Source organism: Ovis aries, chromosome 17 (assembly GCF_016772045.2).
Source record: "Ovis aries strain OAR_USU_Benz2616 breed Rambouillet chromosome 17, ARS-UI_Ramb_v3.0, whole genome shotgun sequence".
Lineage (NCBI taxonomy): Eukaryota > Metazoa > Chordata > Mammalia > Artiodactyla > Bovidae > Ovis > Ovis aries.
Genome location: NC_056070.1, coordinates 55,668,942 through 55,684,761, shown reverse-complemented (window position 1 = coordinate 55,684,761; position 15,820 = coordinate 55,668,942). Strand labels below are relative to the sequence as shown.

The following is a 15,820-nucleotide window of genomic DNA, read 5'->3' as shown; positions in this document are numbered from 1 at the left end:
CTGCATCTACATTAATTCTTATGAATCTGGACCCATTCGTTAATTACTAATATCAAAAGTCATTACTCCAAGTTTTCATCTCTTCACACTATCTTGAAGATTTTCTTTGAAATGGAAATAATTATGAGAATTTGAAGAATGAGGAAATTATACAGGATATGACTATAAAATGGAGAAAAAAATACTTTCAGATTCACACACACATGAAATGGTACTGATTAAGCTTTTGAAATTCTGAAGTCTGTAAGCATTGACTTTGACTTGGGGGCCAGTAAAGTATTCAATGTTAAAACCAGGTGCACAAGATCTGTTGCAATCTAACAGATGTCATCTTGAAAAGTTGAACGTAAATAGGATGTTAAGTAATAAAAACATACTTTAAGGGCTTTAGGTATATTAAAGGATCCCCAGAAATGAGGTCTTTTTATTAAAGCAAAAGACTCTGCTATAATGAGAACCCCCATTATCTGTTTTGAAAGTTCTTATCAGAATAGCAAATACTTTAATGCAAATGACATTTGAGATGACTTTCCGAGCATCATCATTAGGTAACAGTATTAAGGACCCCTCTTTGCTCCTGTTCCAGATACTTTATTAACAGCCTAAGCACCAGGTTCTTGAACAAAAGGTACTTTCTGATAAATGAAGTCACAACCACAAAGGTACTAGGTAATAAGACATACTTGGAAAAAGAAATCTGCTACTTTTCCTTTACGTTAGAAATCACTTGATAATTGTCTTAGTTTCAGTCCTCCTAAGATGGCACAGGAATGAAAATCAAACTGACAACAGGTTGAAAACTCAGACATCTGAGATGCACAACGTTGAGACCAAATTTCTGATCCATGTATGAATGGGACTTTGCAACATATAATCCAGGAATGCAGAACTCTACACTCCGACGTTTTAATTGCAAATAAACCTTTGGAAAAGCAGACATTCTAAAATCTGACTTCTTCGCATTTTGGCATTTTTTGTTGTTGTTGTCATTTTTTAAAACGTTATCTTTTCTACATGTGTTGGATCAGACTCTTCCGTCCTGTTATGCAAACACTTCGGTTCGCTGCTGTTTCCAGCTCCTAGAATAGTGCCTGGCACATAGTAGAAGCTCATTAAATATTTGTTGAATGAATGAATGAACACATCACCATTAAACAGAGAAACACTTTGCAACCACAAGAGACTTAACCACGTCGTTCGCACCAAGCAAGAGGTGGCAGTGGTGGAATCTCGGTGGGAATTCACTTGACTCACGGTAAAATTCACACACTTGACAATTGCCAAGAGAAACTTGGATGACGGCACGAGAGAACAGAGAGAGTAGACTAACAGTCACATCTGCCTTTGTGTGTAGACGGATCTATGAAGACTGTGTCAAAGCAAAACAATTTAACTGATTTCTCTTTTCATCTATTTGTTCAAGAATACCCACATGCTCATGAATATAGACAGAGATGTAAAGATTTGAAGCGTCAGGTTTTTATTGGGTTTTGTTTGGTATAGTATAGGCCTATAAGTCGGTCATTCTGGAGTTCATATAGTTGCTGGTGACTCATTTCCCAGAAGTGATGCAGAGAGAGACAGAGAGAGGGAGGCAGAAAGCACCCTGCTTACCACCTTGCCTTTTTATGGTGGAGAGGAATGGTCGACTACTCCAGAGTCTCTCCCAGGGGCAGGGAAGGAAGGGGCTATGAACACACTCCCCAAAGTGGCTTCAAATTCTTGATTTGGGGACTGAAATTCAAGGAGAGTCCTTTAAAGGTTCACCTGCCTTCCACCCTGGGAGGAGCAAAACTTCCAACACGTTGGCAAGTATCACCCAAGCCTTCCTTGATCAAGTTAATTTGATCAGAGCCAAAAACAGAATCACTGTGATTACAAACCTAAAAAAAAAAAAAAAAAGATCTGCTACATCTAAGGAAAGTGAAAATACTAATAAGAATAATAACCAACTGTAGCAGAGAAAGTGAGTGGGTGAACATGGATCTATGACAAATACTACTCGGAGAAAAACAATTCTGCGTGACTAACTTCTTTCCTCTGCAAAAGTGAGGATCTGAGTGTTAGTCTTAAAGCCCTGAATCCCTACCCCTTCTTTTTTTAAATGAGCATTTGCAATGTTAACAGCCATACAAAACTCTGCTGATAGGAGTACGTAAATCCTCCTGTAAAAATGTATTGGAGATGACAGCGTGTGCACGTTCGTATTTCTAAAGGTCAGGCAGTAGCAAACAGAGCGAAAAAAAAGAAAAAAAAAAACCATACTGATGGATCTGTTACCAGTGCTGAAAAGTCCAACATGTAAGGTTACTCATGCTAGTCTCTGACGTGTCATCCGCTAAGACCACTTCCTCTTAATTCGCCCGCTCGGCGACAACCTCCCCTGTGCCGGTGGCTGCTTCTTCTTTGGACCCCCTTCCCTCTGCAACCTGTTATCGTTGAACTTGCCAACCTTGGCTCCTGCTCACCAGAATTTTATCAGCCATCTGCTGGATCTGTTGGGACTTTGTCTGGATGTCATCCTTCAGTCTGTTTTCTCTACGCTCCATGGTCTCTAGCCTCTTTACCTTGTTCTCCAGAGAGTGTCGGCGTTCCTGCAGATCGTGAATCAATCAGACAGTTTTAATGGGGTGACGGCTGCGGGCGCAACGCCTGCGCCGAGGGACAGGGCCCTCGGGAAGCGGACGCTCGCGGCAGGGAAGAGAAGTCGCAGGCACCCAGAGCCACGGCGAGGAAGACACGGTTCTGGAATCCGAGTAGTACTCGCTTGTGTAGGTTACAAGAGTGCATTCATTCATTCAAATATTTACCAAGCACCTACTATCTGCAAAGTACCACACTAGGCATCTTGGAAAATACCCAGAGGAAGTCGACAGAATGCCTGCCCTTGAAGAGGTAAGAGAAAGACAAGTAAACATAAAGTGGGTGAGAAGGGGCAGAGCCATGAAGCACACAGGTATGGAGCACTGCAGGAGGTTGCAGGCAGGAAAGAGAGCTTTGAACTGAGCAGGTGAAGGGAGGAGTCGAGGAGATGTGAGCTGTGGAGGGGGCCAATGCAGCGGGCTGGAGGGGAGAGGGCCGAGGGGAGAGGTGAGGCCTTTCAAATAAAGATGGGCGCAGCAGCAGCAGCAGCACGGAGGTGGCCAGCTTAGACCCCAGGTAGAGCACAGAGGGGCTGCTCCATAAGGTGAGTTTGGGGGAAGCAGGAGAACATGGCAAGGGGAGCACGTGTGGGTCAAACGGCTGATAGTCTCATGAATCTAAGACATAGGGAAGCGCTAATGGCTTTGGGATGGTACAAGGGGTGGTGATGAGCCTGGAGCCGGAGGTCCCCAAGTCTGACATTTCTGAGTTAGCTGGGAGGAAAGTGAGACTGGAAGCAGAAAGCCGAGAAATGATTGCATCTGCTCAGCTGGGAGGAAGAGCACCTGCACTATGAGGAGGCCTGCAGAAATGGCCATCGGGGGGAGATGCTGGAGGGGGACAGTGTGGGTGCACTGGCAGGGCTGAAGCACGTGTGGAGTGGCAGGGCCCAGGGAGAAGCAGACGATGTCAAGGCTCCAAGCCTGGGGTGACTACATGGACAACGATGGCCCCGACCGGCATGAGGAGATTGAGAAGATGACCCAGCTGGTTCCAGAAGACAGTGAGTTCATTCTAGGTTAGAGGCACTGTTCAGACACCCAGGCAACATGTCAGGGGAGCACTGGGAAATACTGCCTGGATTGTGAGTGAGGGTGGCCCCAGAGAGTTGTGGACAAGTAGGTCACCACCAGCACAGTGATAGGGAGAAGCAGAAAGCCCAGGAAAGGGGGATGGTTAAGTCAACTATGGCACAGCTGTTCCACAGAACCATTACCCAGGCAAGGGGGAAGCTGGAGGGGAGTAAGGGAAACGTCCCTTCTGATTCTAGATTCTTCAGTTCTGTGATTTCTTTTTTTTTTTTACAATGAGAAGACACTCATGTGTTTTCTGCATAATTATATAATTGGTTTCAACAACAACAACAACAAAGAATTGAAGGGAGAGAAGAGGCCCCAAAATACAGATCTGGGAGTTACCAACACACACAGGTCACAGCTGAAGCCTCGAAATTTACTGTTATTATCACTGCTGGGAGGAAAAGTCAAGGAAAAGCAAGGGTACAGAGGGAAGGAAGAGAAGACCTCAGGGATGGCATCACGGTCACCTAGATAAACATGAGTCCACCCACACAAGTGAGTGGGTCAGAGGAAAACAAACAGGAAGGAACGGTTTTTATCAAAACATCTTTCTACTCGCAGCTTCTGTGACAAATGCTTCTCCCCTTTGGGGAAAAACGTTCCCAAGCCTCTCGGGTTCAGAGGAATAGGCAGAAAGGAAAAGTGGTTTGAACAAAGGCGAGCAGAGAGAAGGTGGTGCCTCCATTTTGTCCCCACACAGCCAGAGGCCAGGCACTGCAAGACCCAGGGGCTGGAGGTCCTCTGCTCACCTCGGCCTCCACCAGCTTCTTCTTGATGCCTTCGGAGGAGTCCTCACGGTTGTGCAGCTTCTCCAGCTCACGCTCAGCCCGCTCCTTCGCCTGACGGATGTTCTGTAGCAGCTCGGTGGCCTCTGTGCTCGCTTTCACGGCCTGAAAGGAGAAGAAACGGGGCGGGGAGGACGGGTGAGATGGCCCAGTTTAGACACAGAAAAAGATGAGGATCATCTCCTAAACAGGAAAAAAAAAATCGGGTCACACTGAACGGACATTTTTATCCATTCTTCAAAAAACAAACAAACTTTCATTTTATTCTGTATTTCATCTATTCTAAGGTGCACTTATATTTTTTAACATCACTAAATTTGGAATACTGCATCCTACAATTAAAACTGACAGTTGTTTTTTTTTTAATTTCCTGGGGTACAAAAGATAATGGAATATTGGACGAACTTTAGCTTCTTAGATTCAATATTTTGGAATAAATGCAAACAAAAAGTCTTGGATTTATCTGCCCAAGTATTAATGTATTTACCTCAGAGCATTAAATTTCTCCTTATTTAATCATCTCATTTGCCAACTTCTTTATGGGGAATCTCTATTAACTTTTATAACAATACAACATAAAAGCTGTAATTTAAACCTTTAATAATAAGAAATACCTATCAGAGGGCACAACCACCATAGCGTTTGTAGTGGCTCAAAATTCATGTTAGGGAAGTCATTTTTTTTTTAATTAACCTTTTGAAGTTAATTTTTATTTGTGTCTTAACTATACTACAGCTCTTCTAGCATCATGATAAAGATCAGACTGTAAACCACCAACCTCACGTGCATTCACTTCAAATTATCATTTGAAAAAGTAAAAATGGCAAGGAAACTCTAGCTTGGAGACCTGCATGCTGGCCAGTGTGGGAGTTGCTCCCCTCATGTGCCCAGTGAGCACTGGAAATGTGGCTGATGTGACTAGGAAATCAATTTTAAAGTTTACTAAAGTTTAATTCATTTAAAAACTGAAGCAGTATAAATGTTTTAATATCAATACATGCTGTGATGACATTTTGTATATATTGCATTATGAAAACTGCATCATTCAAAGAGTTTTCACCTTTTTATAATGTGGCCACTAGAAAACTTAGAATTATATCTGTGGCTGACATGTATAGGTTGCTCCCCTCTTCTACAGCGGGGAGCAGAGTCCTAGAAGACATGAGTCCTCACACAAACTTCTAGCTGAGAGAGGCTTTCTGAAGTGAGCTCAAGAATAGGCAGGAAGGAGTCAGATGAATGGATACAGAAAAAGTGGATCATCCCAGCTATGGAATACCATGAAGCCTCTGAAAAGGAGATCCTGCCACATGCTGCAACATAGATGAACCTCCAGGACACTGTGCTGAGCAAAAAGAGCCAGTCACAAAAAGACAAATACTGGATGATTCCACCCACAGGAAGTGTCCAAAGCAGTCAAAAGCATACCAGCAAAGTAGATTAGCAGAGGCAAATTATGATATATAGTGATATATATCACATATACGTATATGATGGATAAACAAGGTCCTCCTGAATAGCAGAGGGAACTATATTCAGTACTTTGTAATAAGCCATAAAGGAAAAGAATATGACAAAGAATGTTCATATGTGTGTAACTGAATCACTCCACTGTGCAGCATAGGGACACAACATTGTAAATCAGGAAGGGAGGGAAGGAGGGAAGGAAGGAAGGAAGGGGTTACCAAGGGTGGGCATTCACCAAAGGGGTGGTTAGCATCTAACAGATAGTATAAGTTTTGTGAGAAAAAAGTTCTCGAGATTTGCTGTACAATGGAGATACATCTAATACACTAAGGTACTGGACACTCAAAATGATTAAGACGGTAAAGTCTATGTTACATGTTTTCAATAACACAACTTTAAAAAGGAGGAGGAGGAAAATGAAAGGGCTCTTTTAAACACATTGACAAACCTTCCTGAAGGCCATATTCATTCTGGCCCTTTCTTTAGCATTTCCCCTGTTCACCCAAAGGAAGGGCCATTAGCACTCACTGTGTCAGAAGCCATAAACCACACCCACCCTCCTCCCCAACCACTTGAGGACTCCTGGCTCCTCCAGGCTCCCAGTAGACAAGAAGGTTGCCAGTGGTCTCTGATGGAAAGCCATCTGGGTCATGAACAAGATGTGAACCCGGTCCCCTGAAGGGAGAGGAGCCAGCCTCTTAGGATCTGTCATAGTATAATTTGAACTTTGAATTGACAGTCTCATAGAGCTTGGTTTCTGATTTATTTGTTTAAACAAATACTGTTTGACAGGTCCCCAAAAGAGAAAGTATATTCAGAACTCTGATACTTTCAGGTAATAGCTCACCACCCCGCTTAATCTCCCTCAGTGCTGGTGACTAATTCTCTTTATTTGATCTTTCACCCTATAGGATAGGGCAAGAAAAAGTACTTGGAAATGGGAAGTAAGTTCCCCCAAATATCCCCTTGGGCTTACCTTTTCTAGCTTCTCTTGGAGCTCCTGAATTTTGAGCTGCTGCTCAGCATTGATCTGTAATTAAAATCCCAGGAAATAAAACAAAAGGCACATTGGTATTAAGGTCTTGCTAGATTTACTACAGGCCTATTTTCTTGAGGTTTCTGTGGGGGTCTTATTGTTTTCCAATACCTACTGATGGAGAAGAATAGTAGCCTATCAGAGAAGCCTTTGAATGTCCCAGTGTAAACCTCCATGTGGACCGTTTCTCTAGAACCAGCGACACACATACAGATGGCAAAAAAGGGAACTGAAATCGCCTGTACTTTAAAACAGTAAATTTTCCCATCTGTTTTACTGAGTATCTGGGTTTGTATGTTACTGTGAGAGGGCATGACAGAAAAAAAAAAAAGAGGTGTCTTCTCCCCCTTTTAGAACCATAGCTGAAGCTAAACCTGGTCATCCAGAGACTGATCATCAAAATAAACCCAGAAGAGAGTTTTCTATTCACTGCAAATATATTCTTAACCAATAACAGGCCACAGAGAGCAACATTTAAGAGACTGCATATGTGCATGCTAAGTCGCTTCGGTTTTGTCCAACTCTTTGCAACTCTAGGGACTGTGGTCCACCAGGCTCCTCTCTGTCCATGGGATTCTCCAGGCAGAAATACTGGAGTGGGTTGCCATGCCCTCCTCAGGGGATCTTCCCGACCTAGGGCTCCAACCCTTATCTCTTGTATCTCCTGCACTGGCAGGCGGGCTCTTCACCACTAGCGCCATCTGGAAAGCCCATTTAAGAGACCATCTGCCCAAATCCCAATACCAACAATGGAAAATACCTTCTCCAGTTTGGCATATTCTCCCACTTCAGGCTTCCCTTGATCTTTAGCCTGTAATTTAAAAGATACAACATATTGGGAACTCTCAAGAACCTAAAAATCTTATAAGACAACACTACAGGCTATACTTTCTTGGTCTCTGTGGCCAAAACAATTAGGACGATAATAAAAAATTAAGTTACCTTCTCTAATCAACACCAGGAACTCTGTAGGGCATCCCATGGCTTCTTGAATGTACACTCATTAAGCTAGGATTCCCTTTATTATTGCTAAGATAATCCAGGATTCTACCTCCAAAACTCCCTCCCAGAGGGGAGCTAGCTACCTTCATCAGTTTATGCTGACATTCTGTTGCTTTCCGCTTAAACTCTTCAGCAGCCAGCCGAGACTCTCTGAGCTCCGATTCATAGAGGTCACTCCGCCTTCTCGCCGAAACCAGGTCCTCTTCCAATTGACTCATCATCAACCTCATTTCTTCCACTTGAGCCTGGTACTCCTAAGGAGTGGGCAACAGGAGAAAGGTGGCCTTTAGAAAGGAAAGGAAAGATGGGAAAACCACAGAGAGGAGACACAGTGAAGAGATATCAGCAGAGAACGGACCCAGAGAAAAGGTGAAAGATGCGGATGAGGGTGAGGTGTGCGGAGGGTGAGTAGAGAGAAAAGAATATTAAATCTTTTAACTGTTTTCGTGTAGATCATGTAGCACTAGTAACACCATTTGGAACACATGTGCTTATATACAGTTAGATCCTTTGAGCAAATAATACCGTACAAGAAGTGCAAAACCTTAAGGCCTTTGTAACACCGGAGAGCAGCAAGGGATGTACTTTAAACAACCATGATAATCTGCTTACGCAAAGCCTTCCCCCAAGGGTAATCATTTATATAGATTTGTCCTTTAGAAGTCACATGTGCCTAACATAATTAAATATGGTACCTAGTTTTAAAATTAACCTTTCAGATGATACAAGGGGGTAATTGGAAATCTCAATGGAGAGAATCTTGGAAGGTAAAACTCATCATGTCAGTTTCTCACCATTAATTTTTCTGGGCCCCAAACTGCATGAAGAACTTAACGGTGCTCTTGAGATGCAAGTCACCCTGAAATTTGGAAGAGTCAGGAAACACTGGTTCTGGTCAAAGGAACTTGTAAGAAAGACTCCAAGGAAAGAATTACCTTGCTCCCTCGAGCAAAAGCCTTTAAAGTAATCCCAACAGCCCAATCTTTTCTCAAAGTGAATTTCTAAAATCAGAACATCTGCATTGAAGTTTTCCAAAACTGATTTACCATGAGAAATAAACAGTGGTTTTGAAAACTTTGGGGCAGAGCACGAAAATATTCTGTGTTAGCAAAAGCAAGGACTATACATGTAAGGTTTACGAATGAGCAAAGTTTATCCAATCCAAGGTGGTGAGGGTGGAGGATATAAAATGAAAAGAATAAACAATTGAACTAAGACTGTCTCTGACCTTCACAACATCTATTGATCATCTCTAAGATCTGTTCTCCCAAGAAATGACTGAAGAGAGATCCACTGAGCAAGGATATGTTTTTAACCAATAAAATGCTTTTTTCCCCCCAGTAACAGTACAGCTTCATCCCACTATAATAGGCAATCCCCATGTGCACACTAAAGCGAAGATGACATCCTTATAAAAATGGGTAGTTTTCATGGAAACACATCTCTCTGTGTTAATGGTACAGAGAAAAGCAGAAAAAAAGGTGGGCACAAAATGGAGCACTAAAAGCATACAGTCGTCCCTCAGTACACACGGGGGGTTGGCTCCAGGGCCAAATTTGACCTGAGGTTGGCCGACCCATGCATACAGAAACCGTGGATATAGATGGCCAGCTGCATTGTTGCTGAGGGTCAATTCTACAAGTCATGGGGCACCAGGGTTTCTGGACGAGGCTCACTAAGTGGGTGGTGCTGGGTTACATAACCAAAGGTCTTTATAAACTACTAAACAATTATCTGAACTCACAGAATAAAACATGAATCAATGATGTGGGATGGCACACCCTCTACTTGGCGTTTTTCTAGTCCCCTCGGCCAGGGCTGTATGATGACTTATTACGACTTGCATAGCTCTAGTATTAAGCCTTCCTGGACTCCTTCCTCCATTAAAAAAACTTATATATATATATATATATATATAATATATAAAGATAAAAACACTATCAATGAAAACACTTTCTTTTACATAAAAACTCAATTTCTTTTCTCCTGATTTTAAAAAATCCAAAGTACCAACAGAGCTGCTCACAAGCACAAATACCAAACTGTGTGGAGGAAGCGGACAGGTGGGAGTCAGTCTTGGTCATTTTTTATCCCTGAGCTCCCTTGTCTGACTTAAACTTTCAGCAAAAAGGGAATATGGTTTTTGTGTTTTGTCAGGAGCAAGGAAAGAGCACTGTTTCAACACCACCACCACCACCCCCACCCGCCCTAAACATCTCTCCGTCCAGAGCTGTCAGCGCCCAAGGGGAGGAGGGCATGAATCAGGCAACACCTCTGTCAGCAATGTGAGCTCCCAGGGCATCCAGCCTGCTACAGATATCAAAAAGAATTCTACTTCATTTATTGAGCCACTGTTATTCTGCCAGCTACTTCAAGGAAATCCTATACATCTAACAGCTGACCAAATCCCTGTTTCAAGAAAAATCTCAGAGAGGATGATCAGGTCCGTTTCCAAGGACAGCTGAGAGAGAGCTGTCCAAATCCCAGCGTGGACTCAGTGCTGGTCATAGCTGAAAAGGATCAGAATGGGGAAATGTGGATGACTTCTGAGTCATGCCTCAAGTCATTCTTTGGAATGGAGCTTTACTGTTTTGATTGAATAGGACCAATCAGAAGTCCTAAAACTCAAATGCCTTGTATGTTACCCAAATTTCTGTCTCTCTTTCCAAGGAGGGGGAACCAGCAATTGCTAGTGATGGAGCATGAATCTGACTATCATGTGACACATCTAGGTGTGTTTTACATTCTTTAAATTTTTGACTGAGCCTCAGGGCACACAGGATCTTAGTTCCCTGACCAGGGATTGAATCCATGCCCCTTGAACTGGAAACACAGGTTCTAGTCACTGGACCACCAGAAAAGTCCCTAGGTGTTTTATTTTAAGCCAAATCCAAATACTCCACTGGGGTTAGTTAAGTTGTTGATCAGTTGCTAAGTCGTGTCTGACTCTTTGCAACTCCATGGACTGCAGCATGCCAGGCTTCCCTGTCCTTCACTATCTCCTGGAGTTTGCTCAAATTCAAGTCCACTGAGTCTGTGATGCTATCTAACCATCTCTGTCCTCTGTCATACCCTTCTCTTTTTTACTTTCAGTCTTTTCCAATGAGTCAGCTCTTCACAACAGTTGGCCAAAGTATTGAAGCTTCAACTTTAGCATCAGACCTTCCTATGAATATTCAGCATTGTTCTTCTTTAGGATTGATTGGTTTGATTTCCTTGCAGTCCAAGGGACTCTCTCAAGAGTCTTCTCCAGCACCACTATTCAAAAGCATCAATTCTTCAGCACTCAGCGTTCTTTATGGTCCAATTCTCACATCCATACATGACTACTGGAGAAACCATAGCTTTGATTATATGGACCTTTGTCGGCAAAGTGATGTCTCTGCTTTTTAAAGCACTGTCTAGATTTGTCATAGTTTTCCTTCCAAGGAGCAAGCATATTTTAATTTCATAACTGCAGTCACTGTTGTAGCGATTTTGGAGCTCAAGAAAATAAAATCCATCACTGCTCCCACTTTCAGTTCAGTTGCTCAGTAGTGTCCGACTCTTTGCGACCCCATGAATCTCAGCACGCCAGGCCTCCCTGTCCATCCATCACCATCTCCCAGAGTTCACTCAAACTCACATCCATCGAGTCGGTGATGTCATCCAGGCATCTCATTCTCTGTCATCCCCTTTTCCTCCTGCCCCCAATCCGTCCCAGCATCAGAGTCTTTTCCAATGAGTCAGCTCTTCACATGAGGTGGCCAAAGTACTCAAGTTTCAGCTTTAGCATCATTCCTTCCAAAAGAACACCCAGGGCTGATCTCCTTTAGAATGGACTGGTTGGATCTCCTTGCAGTCCAAGGTACTCACAAGAGTCTTCTCCAACACCATAGTTCAAAATCATCAGTTCTTCAGCTCTCAGCTTTCTTCACAGTCCAACTCTCGCATCCACTTCAGCCTCTACTATTGGCCATGAAGTGATGGGACCAGATGCCATGATCTTCATTTTTTTAAATGCTGAGTTTCAAGCCAGCTTTTTCACTCTCCTCTTATAACCTCATCAAGAGGCTCTTTAGTTCCTCTTCACTTTTGCCATAAGGGTGGTGTCATCTCCCTATCTGAGGTTGTTGATATTTCTCCCGGCAATCTGGAATCCAGCCTGTGATTCATCCAGCCTGGCATTTCACATGATGTACTCTGCATATAAGTTAAAGAAGCAGGGTGATGATATACAGCCTTATCATACTCCTTTTAATTTTGAACCAGTCCATTGCTCCACGTCCAGTTCTACTTGTTGCTTCTTGACCCACATACAGGTTTCTCAGGAAACAGTAAGGTGGTCTGGTAGTCTCATCTCTTTAAAAATTTTCCACAGTTTGCTGTGATCCACAGTCAAAGGTTTTAGCATAGTCAATGAAGAAGAAGTAGATGTTTTTCTAGAATTCCCTTGCTTTCTCTATGATCTAATGAATGTTGGCCATTTGATCTCTGGTTCCTCTGCCTTTTGTAAACCCAGAATGTACATCTGGAAGTTCTTGGTTCATGTACTGCTGAAGTCTAGCTTGAAGGATTTTGAGTATTACCCTTCTAGTATGTGAAATGATTGCAACTGTAGGGTAGTTTGAACATTCTTAAATAGCTAAGTAGAAGCAACATTTAAAATAAATAAACACAGGTACAGAAATTGGCTTTGAGCAGAAGAGAGAAGAATAAATTGCAAATCTGGGAGGAATCGGCGGGCTACAGACCAAATACTAGGAGTTTACTGAAAGTATTTCTCCTGGACTGCAAACATTCCACTCTCACCAAGCTTACTGAGGGTCATTTTTTTAGTAAGTCCTCCTTCCGATGAAAAATAAAATCTGAAACGAAGAAGCTTTCCTCCCCTAAAATGGAATGCTTAGCAGTCATTAAATCTAAAACTCCACATGGATGCCGACTGTGATATGAATCACAAAGGCCATTTCTTTGAACTCAACCACCAGCATATACCTTTGCAAAATGTCCTGAAAATTCTGTTTCTATTTAATTTCAGGGACACCAGCTGCTCCCTCTGGTGGCCAAGCACAGCTTTCATTTCCCCAGGATACCACCAAAAGCAAATTTCCAAACACATTGAACTAATGGGAGAAAAAGAATCCTACTTCTTGAAATTAGGAGGAAAAATGGTGTGGACAAAAGGGCAACGAGTCAACTTTCAAAGTGGACTTTTCCAATGTGCAGGCACAACCTTCAGGATCTCTACGTTAGTACTGTTCAGAAACCTGACAACTGGATAGCACAATTTCCTAGGCACATTTATTTAGAACATTTTTATCAAGCAGGAGGATATTAACCAATGATTTAAAAAATATTAGGGTGATAATGAGACGATGCCAGAAAAAACAACCAAAACAGTAATTCTTTCTTTAAAGAACAGTTAATGAATCAAATTATTTGCAAGAGTTTCTTGCATTAGCAACCACCCAGATGGCTAAGTGTGCGCTACCCAGAGACAAAAATGTTCATTTCCATCACTGTTTCCATTAGATTTTCTGAAGTGAATGAGAGTTGCCTGGCAGCTGATAATTCAGCTCTCCAATTGCTCACTGCATTCTCTTCATTAAAGTTTCTATTTACGGTTTCTTCAAAGGACAAAAAAAAAATCCGTGCTAAAAAGGAAACAATGAAGTAAAATAGAAATGAACCATCTAGAAAGAAAACTCTTTTAGAAAAGGAAAGGGGAAAAATAAAGAGAGTAGGCTTTTTAAAGGTCTGGATTTTCTTTTCTCATCACGGAGGGGAGGGCTTTATGTAGTTGAGATTTGCCATGTTAATTCTGACACGGCCTTAACTGCTCAAACTCACCTCCTAGGATACATCTTTAGATAAGCAAAACTATGAATTATCCTAGCTTCTCTCAAAAACGTAAAGTGCATCTAAAAAGCTATGAAAACATCTTTAAAAACTATTTTAATGGCCTTAAAAGCAGAAATTGGCACTCTTTCGGTAGAAAGTTAGATGGGAAGCAATTTCAGCTTTGCAGGCCATGTGATCTCTTGTCACAGCTACTCACCTCTGCCAGTGAAGCATGATCAGCAGCCACAAACAGTGCGTAGACAGTACCTAAGCGAATGGTATGTCTGTGTTCCAATGAAACTTTATTTATATAAACACTGAAATCTGAACTCCATATACTTTTCACACGTCATGAACTATTCTTTTGAATTCCTCCAACTATTTAAAACTGCAAAAATCATTCTCAGCTTGTGGTCACGGAAAACAGGTTGGTTGGCCAGATTCACCCCAACAGGCTGCAGTCTGCCCACCACCACTGCTTTAAACCTACACCTTTGATTGAAAAAGAGTAGTCATTGTGGGGTCCAGACTTCAAAAGGAGCTAGAACATTTATATAAACCATGTGGAATGTGAAAAAGTTCCATTTGGAATCTGAAAGTTCCAAATGACCTACATATCTCTTTCTCCCTCTCCTCCCCTCCCTCCTTCCCTTTCTCTGTCCCTCAAACATGCCTCCCCTGAAATGAGAGGTCTGAGCTGGTGCCCTGCTCCCAGGCAGCGAGTCATACCTGCTCTTTGATTTCTTGGAGCTTCCGGCTCTGCTCTCTGATATCATGGAGGAGCTGCAGTGCTTTGTCGTCCTCTTGGGACACCTCCATCCGTGCTTGCTCCAGACTTCGCTTTAAGCTCTGCGGAAAGCAAAAATTTTTAATAGGGATGCCCCGTGGATCCTGCTCTAGTTGAAAAGATTCATTAAAGGAGCTGCAGGCTGCTTCGCAGACACCAAGACGGTTTCAGGTGACGGACCCACGACGACAGCTTCCAGTGGGTTGCTGAATTCCAGGTTTCATCCTGCAAAATCCCCTGGTTCAAGAAAACATCATCTCAAACTCCTTGGGACCTCATGGATCTGGCCTGAAAGTACAGCCACCTGTCTCCTAGCTGACCTAGCAGATACTTACTTGTATGTTCAGGACTGAAAACTAGTAAGATCCCCTAGCCATGAAACCATCACTGGAATGGATATCAAGTCTCTTCTGGAATATCAGTGATTCGAGGACTGTCAAGTATATCTCCCCTTTTCAAAGTAGCAATGACTTCATTCTCTGCCCGGGTATCATTTAGGACTCCAAGCAATCTATTTCCACCTCCTGGCTTACGTTTCCTGGACACCTTTCATCCATAAGGTTCCCTTAATGCTTCAATAGCACTGAAATATATATCTGAAATACATAGCTGAAAAACTTCACCCACCACTGAAAGGCAGCCAAATCTGGAATGGAAACATAGCAGTTATTCTTAATCAGCCACGTTCTATAGATTTCCTCTCCCTTGTGGAAAAAAACACTTGAAAAATGTGTGATTCAACTTCTTAAGACTGTACATTAAGAAACACCTGAATGAAAATTTTTAACGAGACAATGGAGAAGACAGTCCACTCTTGTGAACGAAAGAAAAAAAAAGTCACATGGTAAAAAATGACAAGAGGGTCTGGGTTTTAAAGCCTGAGTTTTCTTGTTGCTATGCTGGTTCTAGGCGATAGAAAGTTGATTTGGGGCAAATTCAAAACATATTTTCTTGCCCTTATTTGGGAGCTTGGTTCCTAAGGCTGATCATGTAGGACACAAGCTAGACCACAGAGGTTGGAATGGGAGATGTGAGACCCTCTGCAAGGCCATCTATGCTTGTCTCCAGGCTCCTACCTGGACTCTCTGAGCCTGACCTTCTGTCTCCAGGCCCTCACACCTGGCACACGCCACTCTGCACATCACAGGTCCTGCTCGTGCGTCCTACCTCTCTATTCTCTGGCCCTGGTTGTGACGTG

The 15,820-nt window shown here is 42.7% G+C and overlaps 1 protein-coding gene across 10 annotated transcripts in view; it reads right to left on the bottom strand.

Annotated features, from left to right (window-relative positions):
* Positions 1 to 15,820, bottom strand: part of CIT (citron rho-interacting serine/threonine kinase) — a 173,913-nt gene that overhangs the window by 66,482 nt on the left and 91,611 nt on the right. For 7 of the 10 annotated variants that reach the window (XM_027956519.2, XM_027956521.2, XM_027956520.2 and 4 more), the window contains 6 exons: positions 14,565 to 14,684; positions 8,096 to 8,266; positions 7,771 to 7,821; positions 6,951 to 7,004; positions 4,472 to 4,612; positions 2,469 to 2,594 (listed from right to left, as the gene is read on the bottom strand). In XM_027956519.2, the coding sequence (XP_027812320.1) occupies positions 2,469 to 2,594; positions 4,472 to 4,612; positions 6,951 to 7,004; positions 7,771 to 7,821; positions 8,096 to 8,266; positions 14,565 to 14,684 (663 nt within the window). The remainder of the gene's footprint in view (positions 1 to 2,468; positions 2,595 to 4,471; positions 4,613 to 6,950; positions 7,005 to 7,770; positions 7,822 to 8,095; positions 8,267 to 14,564; positions 14,685 to 15,820) is intronic. The other 3 variants (XM_042234636.1, XM_042234637.1, XM_042234638.1) reach the window with 1 other exon arrangement.